Raw genomic sequence first — 15,794 nt, 5'->3', positions numbered from 1 at the left:
TTCACTGTCTACACCATTATTTGCCGCCCGCTCCATTTCCATATGCACAATTACCAAATTACTATTTCGAATGTCTGTTAATTCATTACATGGTGATGCTGATAAGCTACGCTCGTCGTCACTATCATTTCTCAATTTATTTTGGAGCCTAGTGTTACGTCTTTCACACGCCATAATTATCACATATGTCACACGATAACAAGAAAAGCACGATTTGAAGAGCAAAAATAAGAAAACACATTGACATACCACTGAAAATAATATCTAGTTAATTGCAAGCGCAGCGGCGAAATACTTGGTGCAAATCTACATGCATGCCACAACTGTTTTACTGTACAACAATGAAAAACTACAACTACAAAGGAAATTCTCTCTACAATTACGCTCTCGCAATTAACAATAGCTACACTAATTACACAAACTACGAGAAAAAATCAGAAGATTCCAGTGAGGTATCCTCGGCTAAGGGTCGATATATGAAACCTCCCCTTAGAAAAAATTATGAATTACTGTGCTGATAAACATCTTACGTTATTTGATTTTCAAACAGCTGAGCAGAACTGAACGTACTCGGACATTTCTCTCTTTACTTATTCTGATCAACACTAAACTGACACACAATATTTTTTGCGCAACGCAATCCGACTTTCAATAATCCCTACAAAAGAATGGCCCTGACTAACAATAACCTATACCTTTCATGAATCACTTACCTCACAAAAATCATAGTTACTCGAACTACTGCAATACAGCGAGCGCCAATACTGCCATCTAAATAAAAGATTCTAACTACTGAAGTCACTAACTACTGATAGGCATAGTTAGCAAATGAAAGATTTTCATAGAGAACAAACAATGTATTTACCTTAATAATATTCAAAACTCATTATATATAGTATTACAAATTTACTCTTTGTGATGGACACACGTCCAAATCGTCCACTCTCAAAATTCTGCCATCTCTCTCCCCACATCCACCACTGCTGACGGCTCACCTCCAACTGCGCAACGCTACGCGCTGTTCATATCCAACTGCCCAACACTACAATAGCGAATATTCCAACAATGCCAACCAGACAGACTGTACACAGCACAGACAGTGATTTTCATGCAGAGCCCTACGTGACGTTACCAAAATAAAAACCTAAACAGCCTACTTAAACTTCAGTACCTTCTCTAGTTTCGGCTCTTGAACAGGAATGATCTGCAGTTCCTCCGCAGACACTCAGGCACCTCATTGAAAGTGTCCCCACCGGAGTTCAACGCATCACAAAAGCGAAGGGTGGGCACATCTCATATTAATGTCCATGAACAGGTGCTCCGATACTTTTGATCAGATTGTCTGCGTTACAAGATTACTCAGCTTGTGAGGCAAGGAACCAGATTTTAGCCCCGACTTGGAACACTGCCTCAGAATGAAAGATCAAAAAATGACTCTGAGCGCTATGGGACTCAACATCTGAGGTCATCAGTCCCCTAGAACTTAGAACTACTTAAACCTGACTAACCTAAGGACAGCACACACATCCATGCCCGAGGCAGGATTCGAACCTGCGCCCGTAGCGAGCACGTGGTTCCAGACTTAAGCACCTAGAACCGCACGGCCACACCGGCCGGCCCAGAGTATGGGATCCCGGGTTCGATTCCCGGCGGGGACAGGGATTTTCACCTGCCTCGAGATGACTGGGTGTTTCTGTTGTTCTCACCATTCCATCATCATTCCTGAAAGTGTCGAGGTTGGACTGAGCAAAGGTTGGGGAATTGTACGGGTGCTGATAACCGTGCAGTTGAGTCCCCCCCCCCCCCTCCCCACAAACCAAACATCATCATCATCATCATCATCATCATCAAATTGAAAGATTGATTCAAGAGTAGTCTTGTTTCTGCCATGCGACGAGCTGAGGGCGGCGTTTGGTGTGTGGCAGCTGTGCGACCTGAAGGAGTCCCGTGTGGACGCGGTGCTGGAGAGCATGTCGGAGGTGCGCGTGCTGGGGCTGTCCGAGGGCGCGGTGCAGGTGGCGGACCTGCTGCGCGTGGCCGAGCAGGCGCGCGACAAGGCCATCGAGCAGCTGCAGCTGCGGTCGCGCTGCGCAGAGGACGCCGTGCTCGAGCTCATCAACCGCTTCATCGCGCCGCTGCCGCTGCCCGAGGAGAAGTACCGCTGGCTGGACCCCGAGAAAGTCAACAAGGCGCCCGCCTCCGCCGCCAAGTTCACCGAGGACATGCGTGCGTAACACACTGCACATTCAAATGCTGGCTTCCGTTTGAAACCAGTTCGAAAAGGAAATATTCCTTGTGAGCCGCACTGACAGATGTAAAGTAGATGAGGAATTTCCTTGTATGTACAAGACACAAAGGAATTACAGACCCTGGCTGCGAGCGGGCGTTTATTGAAATCAGTGAAGAAAGTTGAAAATTTGTGCCAGACCAGGATTCGAACTCGGGTCTCCTACTTACTAGGCAGATGCTCTGACCACTTCTTTTTGTAATAAAGTAAGAAAAAATGGGGTAAAGGTAGTTTGAAGCTCAGACTGAGACTTCAACACTACTCGTTTTTTTTTTATAATTTTTTTATTTTTCCAATGTCAGACTTACAGCCTTTGCTGACATACATTTAGTTGTACTACCACATAAATAGTGTCTACAATGTCCAAATGTTGACAAATAGTGTCTAATTAGAAAATTAATTAAGTAAGGAAATGAATAAAACTAAAAATGTCCAAATGAAACACATGAAGACATCACAGATAGTACAAATACAAAAGAAACATGCTCCTGTAGCAATGAAATGAAATTCGTGTCTGGGGCGACACCTGCTCACGACCCGACGTTCGATAGAGCATGAGAGCCATCTATACACTAAGCCATTCAAACAAAGTTATCATTGCAACTGAATGGATTATCCCAGCGCCCCTCCCTTCAGACCTAAATTCTTTACCTATCCACACACTATGGATGTAGTGCCCAATGCCCATTATTCTCGTTACCCGCAGCATTTTGCCGGTTCCTGTAAGAGTTCGAGCCTGGTGTGCATCCACAATGGAGAGATCATTGGATGTTCTCGCCTTAATTATAAATGTGTATGTTGTCTGTTCTTCCAGACATGCGAATAATGCGAGTAATGAGGATAATGGGCAAGGAGTGCTACGTTTGTAGAATGTGGATTAGTTGAATCTTTGGATCTGACAGGAGTCGTGCTAGAGTAGTCTGTGCAGTTGCCACAGCCACTTTGTCCGAATAGCTCAATGGTCAGAGCATCTGTCGACTAACCAGGCGACCTTGATTTGAAACCTGGTCTATCACAAATTTTCAACTTTCTCCATTGATTTCAATCAATCCCTTCTCGCAGCCAAAATCTGTAATTCCTTTGTGTATTAATTCATGATGGCAGGTGGATCGAAGATAGTGTCTGTTCATTCAGACATATATTCCGGACCAGTTTTTTTGTTGTTTTTTTTTGCCACACCACATATACAATGAAACACCTCACAGCTCGAAAAAGTGTTTTTCACCGTTTGCATTTTGTGAACTCGTGTTCAGCTGAGCTGGGAATGAAATATTAGGCTTTATGAAACTTTTAAAAAAGAAAATTACCGAAATGAAGGCAGTCTGTTCGAAAAGGGAGCCGTGCGTTGCAACATGTTGAGAAGATCCTTGGCAGATCCTTCTCAGTCTTCGACGACGCCTTCCTCGAACCATTTGAAGTGTGAAGAGCGAGCGCTCCTGCGACGCCGCACTACAAGTTTCAACTCGTTTCAAGTACGCTCAATCGCATCCGTATCGGTTTATACCGCAGGCCATTTCATTCGGTAGGAGTTTGTCTCGTCTGGAGGAAGGTGTCCACCAGCTGACCACAGTGTTCTTGAAAGACGAAACCTTCGTAGAAATGTTGCCTGTACAATTGGACGATAGGTCGGATGATCCTGTCTTGACAGTGCACAGCTCTCAAACCACCGTGGGTGCCACTGAGAGCGTCCGACGACCGTATATGCCAGTGGGCTCAAACGTGATTGACCCAAATTCCTGCATGCTTAAGATATGCTTTGGTTCCTGGACAACTCCACGTTCTTCTACGACGCTTGTCGGGCGTCGGACAAATCCTGCACTCATCGGTGGCGACAATCCTTTGTCATTGATCAAGGTTTCATTACAGGTGTTCCCTTAGGCGCTCTCTTGTGCATCACGTTATTATATGGGTCGTATTGTTGTCCATAATGGACGCTTACGAGTCCTAATTGACGGTACAGAGACGGTTACATAATGTCAACATCGATACATTGCCTATCTTCTCAACATCCTTGTTGTTGTTGTTGTTGTTGTCTTCAGTCCTGAGACTGGTTTGATGCAGCTCTCCATGCTACTATCTCCTGTGCAAGCTTCTTCATCTCCCAGTACCTACTGCAACCTACATCGTTCTGAATCTGCTTAGTGTATTCATCTCTTGGTCTCCCTCTACGATTTTTACCCTCCACGCTGCCCTCCAATGCTAAATTTGTGATCCCTTGATGCCTCAAAACATGTCCTACCAACCGATCCCTTCTTCTGGTCAAGTTGTGCCACAAACTTATCTTCTCCTCAATCCTATTCAATAACTCCTCATTGGTTACATGATCTACCCTCCTTATCTTCTACATTCTTCTGTAGCACCACATTTCTAAAGCTTCTATTCTCTTCTTGTCCAAACTAGTTATCGTCCATGTTTCACTTCCATACATGGCTACACTCCAAACAAATACTTTCAGAAACGACTTCCTGATACATAAATCTATATTCAACGTTAACAAATTTCTCTTCTTCACAAACGCTTTCCTTGCCATTGCCAGTCTACATTTTAAATCCTCTCTACTTCGAACATCATCAGTTATTTTACTTCCTAAATAGCAAAACTCCTTTACTACTTTAAGTGTCTCATTTCCTAATCTAATTCCCTCAGCATCACCCGATTTAATTTGACTACATTCCATTATCCTCGTTTTGCTTTTGTTGGTGTTCATCTTATATCCTCCTTCCAAGACACTGTAGATTTCCGTTCAATTGCTCTTCCAGGTCCTTTGCTGTCTCTGACAGAATTACAATGTCATCGGCGAACTTCTTCCCCATGAATTTTAATACCTACTCCGAATTTTTCTTTTCTTTCCTTTACTGCTTGCTCAATATACAGATTGAATAACATCGGGGAGAGGCTACAACCCTGTCTCACTCCTTTCCCAACCACTGCTTCCCTTTCTCTTATATCTGTCATCTGGTTTCTGTACAAATTGTAAATAGCCTTTCGCCCCCTGTATTTTACCCCTGCCACCTTCAGAATTTGAAAGAGAGTATTCCAGTCAACATTGTCAAAAACTTTCTCTAAGTCTACAAATGCTAGAAACGTAGGTTTGCCTTTTCTTAATCTTTCTTCTAAGATAAGTCGTAATGTCAGTATTGCCTCACGTGTTCCAACATTTCTACGGAATCCAAACTGATCCTCAACGAGGTCCGCATTTACCAGTTTTTCCATTCGTCTGTACAGAATTTGCGTTAGTATTTTGCAGGTGTGACTTACTAAACTGATGGTTCGATAATTTTCACATCTGTCAGCACCTGCTTTCTTTGGAATTAGAATTATTATATTCTTCTTGAAGTCTGAGGGTATTTTGCCTGTCTCATACATCTTGCTCACCAGCTGGTAGAGTTTTGTCAGGACTGGCTCTCCCAAGGCCGTCAGTAGTTCTAATGGAATGTTGTCTACTCCAGGGGCCTTGTTTAGACTCAGGTCTTTCAGTGCTCTGTCAAACTCTTCACGCAGTATCGTATCTCCCATTTCATCTTCATCTACATCCTCTTCCATTTCCATAATATTGTCCTCAAGTACATCGCCCTTGTATAGACCCTCTACATGCTCCTTCCACCTTTCTGCCTTCCCTTCTTTGCTTAGAACTGGGTTGCCATCTGAGCTCTTGATATTCATACACGTGGTTCTCTTCTCTCCAAAGGTCTCTTTAATTTTCCTGTAGGCAGTATCTGTCTTACCACTAGTGAGATAAGCCTCTACATCCTTACATTTGTCCTCTAGCCATCCCTGCTTAGCCATTTTGACTTCCTGTCGATCTCATTTTTGAGATGTTTGTATTCCTTTTTGCCTGCTTCATTTACTGCATTTTTATATTTTCTCCTTTCATTAATTAAATTCAATATTTCTTCTGTTACCCAAGGATTTCTACTAGCCCTACTCTTTTTACCTACTTGATCCTCTGCTTCCTTCACTACTTCATCCCTCAGAGCTACCCATTCTTCTTCTACTGTGTTGCTTTCCCCCATGCTTGTCAATTGTTCCCTTATGCTCTCCCTGAAACTCTGTACAACCTCTGGTTCTTTCAGTTTATCCAGGTCCCAACTCTTTAAATTCCCACCTTTTTGCAGTTTCTTCAGTTTTAATCTCCAGGTCATAACCAATAGATTGTGGTCAGAGTCCACATGTGCCCCTGGAAATGTCTTACAATTTAAAACCTGGTTCCTAAATCTCTGTCTTACCATTATATAATCTATCTGATACCTTTTAGTATCTCCAGGGTTCTTCCAGGTATACAACCATCTTTCATGATTCTTAAACCAAGCTATGATTAAGTTGTGCTCTGTGCACAATTCTACCAGGCGGCTTCCTCTTTTATTTCTTAGCCCCAATCCATATTCACCTACTACGTTTCCTTCTCTCCATTTTCCTACACTGAAATCCCAGTCGCCCATGACTATTAAATTTTCGTCTCCCTTCTCTATCTGAATAATGTCGTTTATTTCATCATACATTTCTTCAATTTCTTCGTCATCTGCAGAGCTAGTTGGCATATAAACTTGTACTACTGTAGTAGGTGTGGGCTTCGTGTCTATCTTGGCCACAATAATGCGTTCACTATGCTGTTTGTAGTAGCTTACCCGCACTCCTATTTTTTATTCATTATTAAACCTACTCCTGCATTACCCCTATTTGATTTTGTATTTATAACCCTGTATTCACCTGACCAAAAGTCTTGTTCCTCCTGCCACCGAACTTCACTAATTCCCACTATATCTAACTTTAACCTATCCATTTCCCTTTTTAAATTTTCTAACCCACCTGCCCGATTAAGGGATCTGACATTCCACGCTCCGATCCGTAGAACACCAGTTTTCTTTCTCCTGACAACGACGTCCTCTTGAGTAGTCCCCGCCCGGAGATCCGAATGGGGGACTATTTTACCTCCGGAATATTTTGCCCAAGAGGACGCCATCATCATTTAATCATACAGTAAAGCTGCATGTCCTCGGGAAAAATTACGGCTGTAGTTTCCCCTTGCTTGCAGCCGTTCGCAGTACCAGCACAGCAAGGCCGTTTTGGTTAATTTTGCAAGGCCAGATCAGTCAATCATCCAGACTGTTGCCCCTGCAACTACTGAAAAGGCTGCTGCCCCTCTTCAGGAACCACACGTTTGTGTGGCCTCTCAACAGATACCCCTCCGTTGTGGTTGTACCTACGGTACGGCCCTCTGTATCGCTGAGGCACGCAAGCCTCCCCACCAACGGCAAGGTCCATGGTTCACGGTTCATGGTTCACATCCTTGTGAATCTTAATTCTACGATGTTCTGCCACAATGCCACGAATTTTATCCACCTCTACTCTAGCAGAAGCATCAGTCGTGTGTCTTGAATGGAGTAAATTGCGGTATTCGTACGACAGCAATTTATACTCTTAATTAGCATTAAATAGTCTTCAGTACCTGGGTAGAATCCCCAAAAATTTCTCTCATAGCTGTTTGCGCCAGAGGCAGTTACCGAGTACAACGCATTGTCTGTCTGTAGCATTGGTCTCCGGATCACCGTGTTTGCGACTGCTCACGAAATTTGTTTCTAAGTACATCGGAGTAGGATTGAATAGTAAGGTAGTGGGAAAGCGCAGCTTGGCTGTGAAAAAGATTGAAGCGTTCACTTGCCCTACCCTGGAATAATTCTCATCGGTGTGGAACCCGTGTCTGATTGCAATAACAGGGACATCGAGAGTAGATACACTGACGAGCAAAAAACTATGAGCACTGCCCATCGCGACACTGGCTGCCGCCTGATGGCATTTCGGGCACGTGACGCGGCATCAAAAGTATGTAAACGGAGCAGACACGGATGAGAGATCACCCTAGCCTAGCAAATGGAGAAATCCACTAAAGTAAGTAACTTTGAAAAAGGGCGGATGATCATTACTGAGAGTCTGTTAACGAGTATCTGGGACCGAGCGAGGTGGCGCAGTGGCTAGCGCACTGAACTCGAATTCGGGAAGACGACGGTTCAGTCCCGTGTGCTGCCATCCTGATTTAGGTTTTCCGTAATTTCCCTAAGTCACTCCAGGCAAATGCGGGAATGGTTCCTTCGAAAGGGCACGGCCGACTTCCTTTCCTAATCCGATGAGACCGATGACCTCGCTGTCTGGTCTCCTCCTCCAAAACAACAACGAGTATTTCGGAAACGTCGAAGGTGGTCGAATGGTTACGTGCTACTGTCATGAGCATCTAGGGAAAGAGGTAGACGGACATTGAAACTATTACTAGGCGCTAAGTGGTTGAACGTTCGCAACTCTTCACAGAACGTGGGACTCGGAGGCTTGTCTGCTCTGTAAATTAGGATAGATGGTGATCCTTGTTTGCCACAGATCACCATCTGTAACATGCCTGTCGTAGGAGCACAACGCTGATGCACCCGCAAGTGTTTAGGAGCACACCGTTCACCGTACATTGTTGAACCTTCAGCTCTGCAGCAGAGCATCTATAGCGTTCACATGTTGACCCAACAATACAGTCAATTACGACTGCAGTGGGCACGGGACCATCGGGATTCGACCGTCGATCAATGGAAACTTGTTGGCTCTTCGCGTGAATCACAGTTTTGCTACACAAGGTCGATGTTCGTCTCTACAAACGCCGTCATCGAGGTGAATGACGGATCGAAACGTGCAGCGCGCCACGGACGCAGCTGGTGGGAGCAGTGTTATGCTCCTGCTCTTGCATGGGACATGTGTTAGTAATCGAAGACACATTGATAGCTGCGAACCACCTGCATCCTTTCATGCTTGATGTATTCCCCGATGACGATGTATCGTTCAACAGTATAATTGTCCGTGTCTCGGAGACAGAACCGTGCTACAGTGTTTTGAGGAGCAGTATAGTGACATCATGTTGACGTCTAGGCGACCAGGTTCGCCTGATGATGTTAATAAATTCCCTGGAACCCATATGGGTCGCTATCGGGCGCCAGCACTGCGTACGAAAATCAACGTCCCATTATTTACGCCAATTGCATGACCTTTACAGACATCTAATGACATGTACCTCCACAACCACACCAACAAACAGCCGGTTCCCTGATACGGAGAATCAGTAATGAAGTTCGTTCCAATAACGGACAAACATGCTATTAAGCGGGTGCTCATAATATTTTAGCTCATCAGTGTATATGAGGGTTGTAACAATAATAGTGTCAATCATTCACTTACAACTTTTACAAAGTAGATGCATGTTTCAAAGTTTGACTGTCCTTCAAGAGTAGTCTCTCGTATTGTGTAAAACAAGTTGCCAGCGATGTGGAAGTCGTAGGATACCCTTAACAGCGACAGCTGTGTTGACAGATAGAATGAAGCGGTCTATTGCCCATCGAATCTATATAATAGTTTTGAAGTGAATGCCATAAAGTGCTTCCTTCGATTAGGAACCAATTTGAAACCGCAAGAGTTTAAGTCCGCGGAGTGTGGTGAGTGGAACAGCACTTACCAGCCCCATAGATCATACAAATCAGTCACAACTTGCGCCATATTCGTCAGAGCATTGTCCTGCAAAATAATGAGCGGATCCTGCAGAAAGTGTTGTCGATTCTTTCTGTGAGCTATTCATTTTTGGAACACAGCTTGCGATCAGTTATTAGGAACACAATGCTGTTAGTTACTTTGAATGAGAGTAAAACTTTGAATCACGTATCTGTTTTGTATAAGTTGTAAATGTATAGTTACCATAATTAAAATTCCAACAATCGTAGATGAATAACGGGAATATGACACACGGACAAGAGTAACAAATGCCGATTAATCTCAACTGACAGATACTTTCAGGACAACGCTTAATATTTTACAAAATCATACTTAGAATATTGCAGAGCGGACCCTACAAATATTATTAACGCCCACCGCACATGCTCCCGTAGAGACGAAGAACAAGAAACAGGGACAGTAACAGTTGGGTCAAGAACGTGTGAATGAAAGTTCTCCCCACGCTAAAACCGTGGAATGAACTTGAGAAACCTTAATATATGTCACAGTGAAAAGTACTTTCTTTTTTCATTTTGCGGTGGTTAGCAAAGAACAAAAGTAGAATAGATTTTTAGTTTTACATGATTTATGGACACGACTAATCTGCCGCTGGCCTCTGCAGTGTTCCAGGAAGTGGACGTCGCCAACATGGAAATATCTGCTGTTCAGCTGGAATGTATGAAGCTCTTCGTGTACTTCAACCTGCGCGTGAATGATGCGCTGATAAGAGCGACCAGGAAGTCTCTCGAAGTTTTTGAGACCCGCGCTCTCGCTTTGGGGTACGTATTCTCATTCCCTAGGAGCTTTTATAAGCTTATAGAACTTAAAGGTTTCAGACAATGTAAATGTAACAGAATGGTACTAAACATGATGTTTACAGTAGTACCACAGAGAGTACATGGCGGGAAAAAAGCACAGTGGACAAAATAGAGATCAGACAAGATGTCGTATCGTATACGGGTTAAATATTGTGCGTCGGACTGTCCGGTCACTTTAACGTGATCGCATGTGAACGCCTGAATAACCACATTTTGCAGCGCGGACCTCTGCGAGACGCGCAGGAAGAGAATCAGTGAGGAGGTCCGGGAGGTACCGACGGGAACGTGGAGCCATGCAGACTGTAGCGTCATGGCCAGCTGCGCAAGATTTCTCAGTTTGAGTATCCATGACGCGAACAGCCCGATCGAGGAGGTCCCGTCGATTCTCGATAGGGTTTTAATCCGGGGAATTTGATGGCTGGGAGAGTACGGTAAACTCAGACCACTGCTGGTCGAACCGCACACGTACACTGTGAACTGTGTGACACGTTGCATTGACGTGCTGTAGATTCCGACCCGCTAGGGCAGATGTGGACATGGTCTCCAAGGACAGATATATGCCTGTAATGATCCAGTGCGTCTTCTAGAATGGAAAAATCACCCAGGGAATGCCACGAAATCATTCCCCAGATCATAACGCTCCGACGATTGTTGCTGGTTATTTGCTTCCAGAAGTTACATGCCCTCTGTCCAATGTAGCATAAAACGTGATTCATCCTAAAGTGCCACCTGACGCCATTCAGCGGACGTCCAGTTGCGCTACTGGTGTGCAAATACCAGCCTACTTCGCCGATGAACAGCTATCAGCATGGATGCGTGAACCAGGCGTCTGCTGCAGAGACTGCACCACAGTTGCCTCTGCTCCGGTTTCGGAATGCGCCAGTTTCCCATGCACATATACATAACCACGGCAGCCGGTGAACAGTTTACAAACATAGCTGTTTCGGGAATGCTTCCACCCTTGGCCCGAAAGCCAATGGTCATGCCCTTTGGACGTCAGATAAATCCCTCCTTTCCGCATTACGACAACGACTAGTGTTTTCTACATCCTCCCGACACACTTTATTGCAAGTGCAAGTGCTTCTACTTGCCGTCTCTGAGTAGTTATTGCACACTGATATCGAACGTAGGGGGTGGTCACATTAATGAGACTGAGCCGGGTATTTATTCTGAGGTGACATAAGTCGTGGATCTGCTAGTATCGTGATGGTGTCGCACCTCATTTTGCCCGGCGTAGTGCAGCAACGCGACGTGGCATGGACTCAACAAGTCGTTGGAAGCCCAGAAATATTGAACCACGCTGCTTCTATAGCCTCCCGTAATACACTACTGGCCATTAAAACTGCTACCCCACGAAGATGACGTGCTACAGACGCGAAATTTAACCGGCAGGAAGAAGATGCTGTGATATGCAAATTATTAGCTTTTCAGAGCATTCACACAAGATTGGCGCCGTGGCGACACCTACAACGTGCTGACATGAGGAAAGTTTCCAGCCGATTTCTCATACACAAACAGCAGTTGACCGACGTTGCCTGATGAAACGTTGTTGTGATGCCTCGTGTACGGAGTAGAAATGCGTACCATGACGTTTCCGCCTTTGATAAAGGTCGGATTGTAGCCTATCGCGATTGCGGTTTATCGTATCGCGACATTGCTTTTCGCGTTGGTCTAGATCCAATTACTGCAGGCAGAATATGGAATCTGTAGGTTCAGGTGGGTAATACGGAACGTCGTGCTGGATCCCAACGGCCTCGTATCACTAGCAGTCGAGATGACAGGCATCTTATATGCATGGCTTTAACGGATCTTGCAGCCACGTCCCGATGCCTGAGTCAACAGATGGGGACGTTTGCAAGACAACAACCATCTGCACTAACAGTTCGACGACGTTTGCAGCAGCATGGACTATCAGCTCGGAGACCGTGGATGCGGTTAACCTTGACGCTGCATCACAGACAGGAGAACCTGCGATGGTGTGCTCAACGACGAACCTGGGTGCACGAATGGCAAAACGTCATTTTTCGGATGAGTCAAGGTTCTGTTTACAGCTTAATGATGGTCGCATCCGTGTTTGGCGACATCGCGGTGGACATACATTGGAAGCTTGTATTCGTCATCGCCATACTGGCGTATCATCCGGCGTGACGGTATGGGGTGCCATCGGTTACACGTCTACGTCACCTCTTGTTCGCATTGGCGGCACTTTGAACAGTAGACGTTACATTTCAGAGGTGTTACGACCCGACGCTCTACCCTTCATTTGATCCCTGCGAAACCCTACATTTCAGCAGGATAATGCACGAGCGCATGCTGCAGGTCCCGTACGGGCCATTCTGGATACAGAAAATGTTCGACTGCTGCCCTGGCCAGCACATTCTCCAGATCTCTCACCAATTGAAAACATCTGGTCAATGGTGGCCGAGCAACTGGCTCGTCACAATACGCCAGTCACTACTCTTGATGAACTGTGGTATCGTGTTGAAGCTGCATGGGCAGCTGTACCTGTACACGCCATCCATGCTCTGTTTGACTCAATGTCCAGGAGTATTAAGGCCGTTATTACGGCCACAGGTGATTGTTCTGGGTACTGATTTCTCAGGATCTATGCACCCAAACTGCGTGAAAATGTAATGTCAGTTCTAGTATAATATATTTGTCCAATGAATACCCGTTTATCATCTGCATTTCTTCTTGGTGTAGCAATTTTAATGGCCAGTAGTGTACATTACAAAAGTGCTGCCGGCACAGGATTTTGTACACGAACTGACCTCTCGATTATATCTCATAAATGTGCGATGGATAGCCAAATCATTTGCTCGAATTATCCAGAAAGTTCTTCAAACAAATCGCGAACAATTGTGACCTGGTGACATTGTGCATTATCATGCATAAAAATTCCATCGTTGTTTGAGAACATGAAGTCCATGAATGGCTGCAAATGGTCTCCAAGTAGCCGAACATAACCATTCCCAGCCATTGATCAGTTCAGTTGGACCAGAGGACCCAGCCATGTAAACACATCCTACAACAGTATGGAGCCACCGTCAGCTTGCACAGTGCCTTGTTGACAACTTGGGTTCTTGACCTTCGCCTCTGTGCCACACTCGAACTCTGCAATTAGTTCTTATGCACTAAAATCAGGACTCATGTGACCGGGTCACGGTTTTCCAGTCGCCTAGGGTCCAGTCAGTGTGGTCATGAGCCCAGGAGAGGCGCTGCAGGCGATGGCGTGCTGTTAGCAAACGCACTCGCAATGGTTGTCTGCTGCCGTAGCCCATCAACACCAAATTTCGCCGCACTGTCCTAACGGATACGTTCATCGTACGTCCCACATTGACTTCTGCGGCTTTTCACGCAGTGTTGCTAGTCTGTTAACCCTCATAACACTATGCAAACGCCGCTGCTCTCGGTCGTTAAGTGAAGGCCGTCGGTCACTGCGTTGTCTGAGGTGCGAGGTATTGCCTGAATTGGGTATTCTCGGCACACTCTTGACAGTGTGGATCTCGGAATATTGGGTTCCCTAACTATTTTCGAAATGGGATGTCCCGTACGTCTAGCTCCAACTATGATTCCGCGTTCAAATCTGTTGTGCGTCCATAATCACGCCGGAAACCTTTTCACATGAATCCCCTGAGTACAAATGACAACTCCACCAATGCACTGTTCTTTCATACCTTGTGTACGTGATACTACCGCTATCTTTATTTGCGCATATCGCTATCCCATGACTTTTGTCACCTCTTTATACTAAAGAACATACACCACATATACAAATGAATGCGCCTTGATGGCAAGTAATGACTTTTCAATGCGGATGCACTCTTTGTCCGACTTCTTGCGTTAATCGTCTTGAAGCTACTAGCGAGAGGGTACGCTGCGTATGTAGTGTGCGACAAGTTGGAACTTTGGGTTGGAGGGGACGCATGCTCGCATAAGCGAAGGGATTAAGACGACCGCTCGCGTGGAGCAGGAAATCTCGGTTCGAGTCCCGGTCCGTCACAAATTTTCTCTTGTCTCAACTAAATATATTTCCGTGGCCGATTGCGGCTGATGTTGGTATTCCAGTTTCGTCAGCAAAAGCGTTACCAGCTAAAGCATTTCCCTGTGGAAGATACCAGCTAATTTTCTTCTCTTTATAAATCCAAATGATTAAAAACAAACATTTTTATACGGTTAATCTGCGGTTTTACTTCCAAGAATGACATTGGCACACATTGTAATGTACCCGCCTTCCACAGTGATGTTACTGAGAACAGTTACTTAATGAATTCATTTTAGAGCAGATAGCTTTTTGCTGTTTTGCACTTCGAATTAACTTGGAGAGGAGTACATTGAATTTTTTATTACAGACACTTAGGCAGCATAATTTCGAGGATAATTTCTTCTGTTGACCTGGTGTTAATAATGGTCTCGGTTTTTATCAGTTGCTTGAATAAAACGCAAGATTCTTTTTTAGTTCTTCAAACAGTCCATGAAAATCTGTTCGTGTACTTTTGGCATACGCGATAAATGCCATTATCATCATAACAGTGATATCAAACTTCCTTGTGTATGATCCAAATAGCCAACAACTTTCCACCATTGATAATCAGCTAGTCCCGAGTTAGAAGCATGCTAATTCTCTCCTCACACTTCGTTACATACATGTTGACTCGATCATGCTTCCAAAATCAAAGATTCACAAGTGCAAATGATACAGTTCCAAGAAATTACATTGTTGCGAAAATACAGGACATCCAAGAGGGAATGGTCAATATTCAGGGATATGACATGAACGCTTATTTGAAAGAAAAAACTTCATACGGACATGAAACTTCTGGCAGATTAAAACTGTGTGCCCGACCGAGACTCGAACTCGGGACCTTTGCCTTTCGCGGGCAAGTGCTCTACCAACTTTTTTGTTTTTTTTTTAATTTTTTTTTTTTTTTTTTTTTTCATTTTGTTCGTTGTTGATCGTTGTGTTCGGTCGTTGCGGACGTCACATGACATCCTTTAAAGTTCGTTTGTAAATTCTTCCACTCACTTTTTTTTTTATTACAGAGGCTAACCAGCTCTCTGACCGAACACGCTGAGCTACCTTGCCGGCACCAACTGAGCTACCGAAGCACGACTCACGCCCGGTCCTCACAGCTTTACTTCTGCCAGTTATCTCGTCTCCTACCTCCCAAACTTTA

The 15,794-nt window shown here is 44.7% G+C and overlaps 1 protein-coding gene across 1 annotated transcript in view; it reads left to right on the top strand.

Moving 5' to 3' along the window:
• Positions 1 to 15,794, top strand: part of LOC126335843 (dynein axonemal heavy chain 8-like) — a gene marked incomplete at its 5' end in the record, with an annotated part of 446,097 nt that overhangs the window by 69,775 nt on the left and 360,528 nt on the right. Inside the window, 2 exons of the mRNA XM_049999312.1 lie at positions 1,926 to 2,226; positions 10,422 to 10,578. Coding sequence (XP_049855269.1) covers positions 1,926 to 2,226; positions 10,422 to 10,578 — 458 coding nt within the window. The remainder of the gene's footprint in view (positions 1 to 1,925; positions 2,227 to 10,421; positions 10,579 to 15,794) is intronic.

This window comes from Schistocerca gregaria, chromosome 2, assembly GCF_023897955.1.
Source record: "Schistocerca gregaria isolate iqSchGreg1 chromosome 2, iqSchGreg1.2, whole genome shotgun sequence".
NCBI classification, from domain to species: domain Eukaryota; kingdom Metazoa; phylum Arthropoda; class Insecta; order Orthoptera; family Acrididae; genus Schistocerca; species Schistocerca gregaria.
The sequence above is the reverse complement of the archived record's forward strand: the minus strand, read 5'-3'. Positions and strand labels throughout refer to the sequence as shown.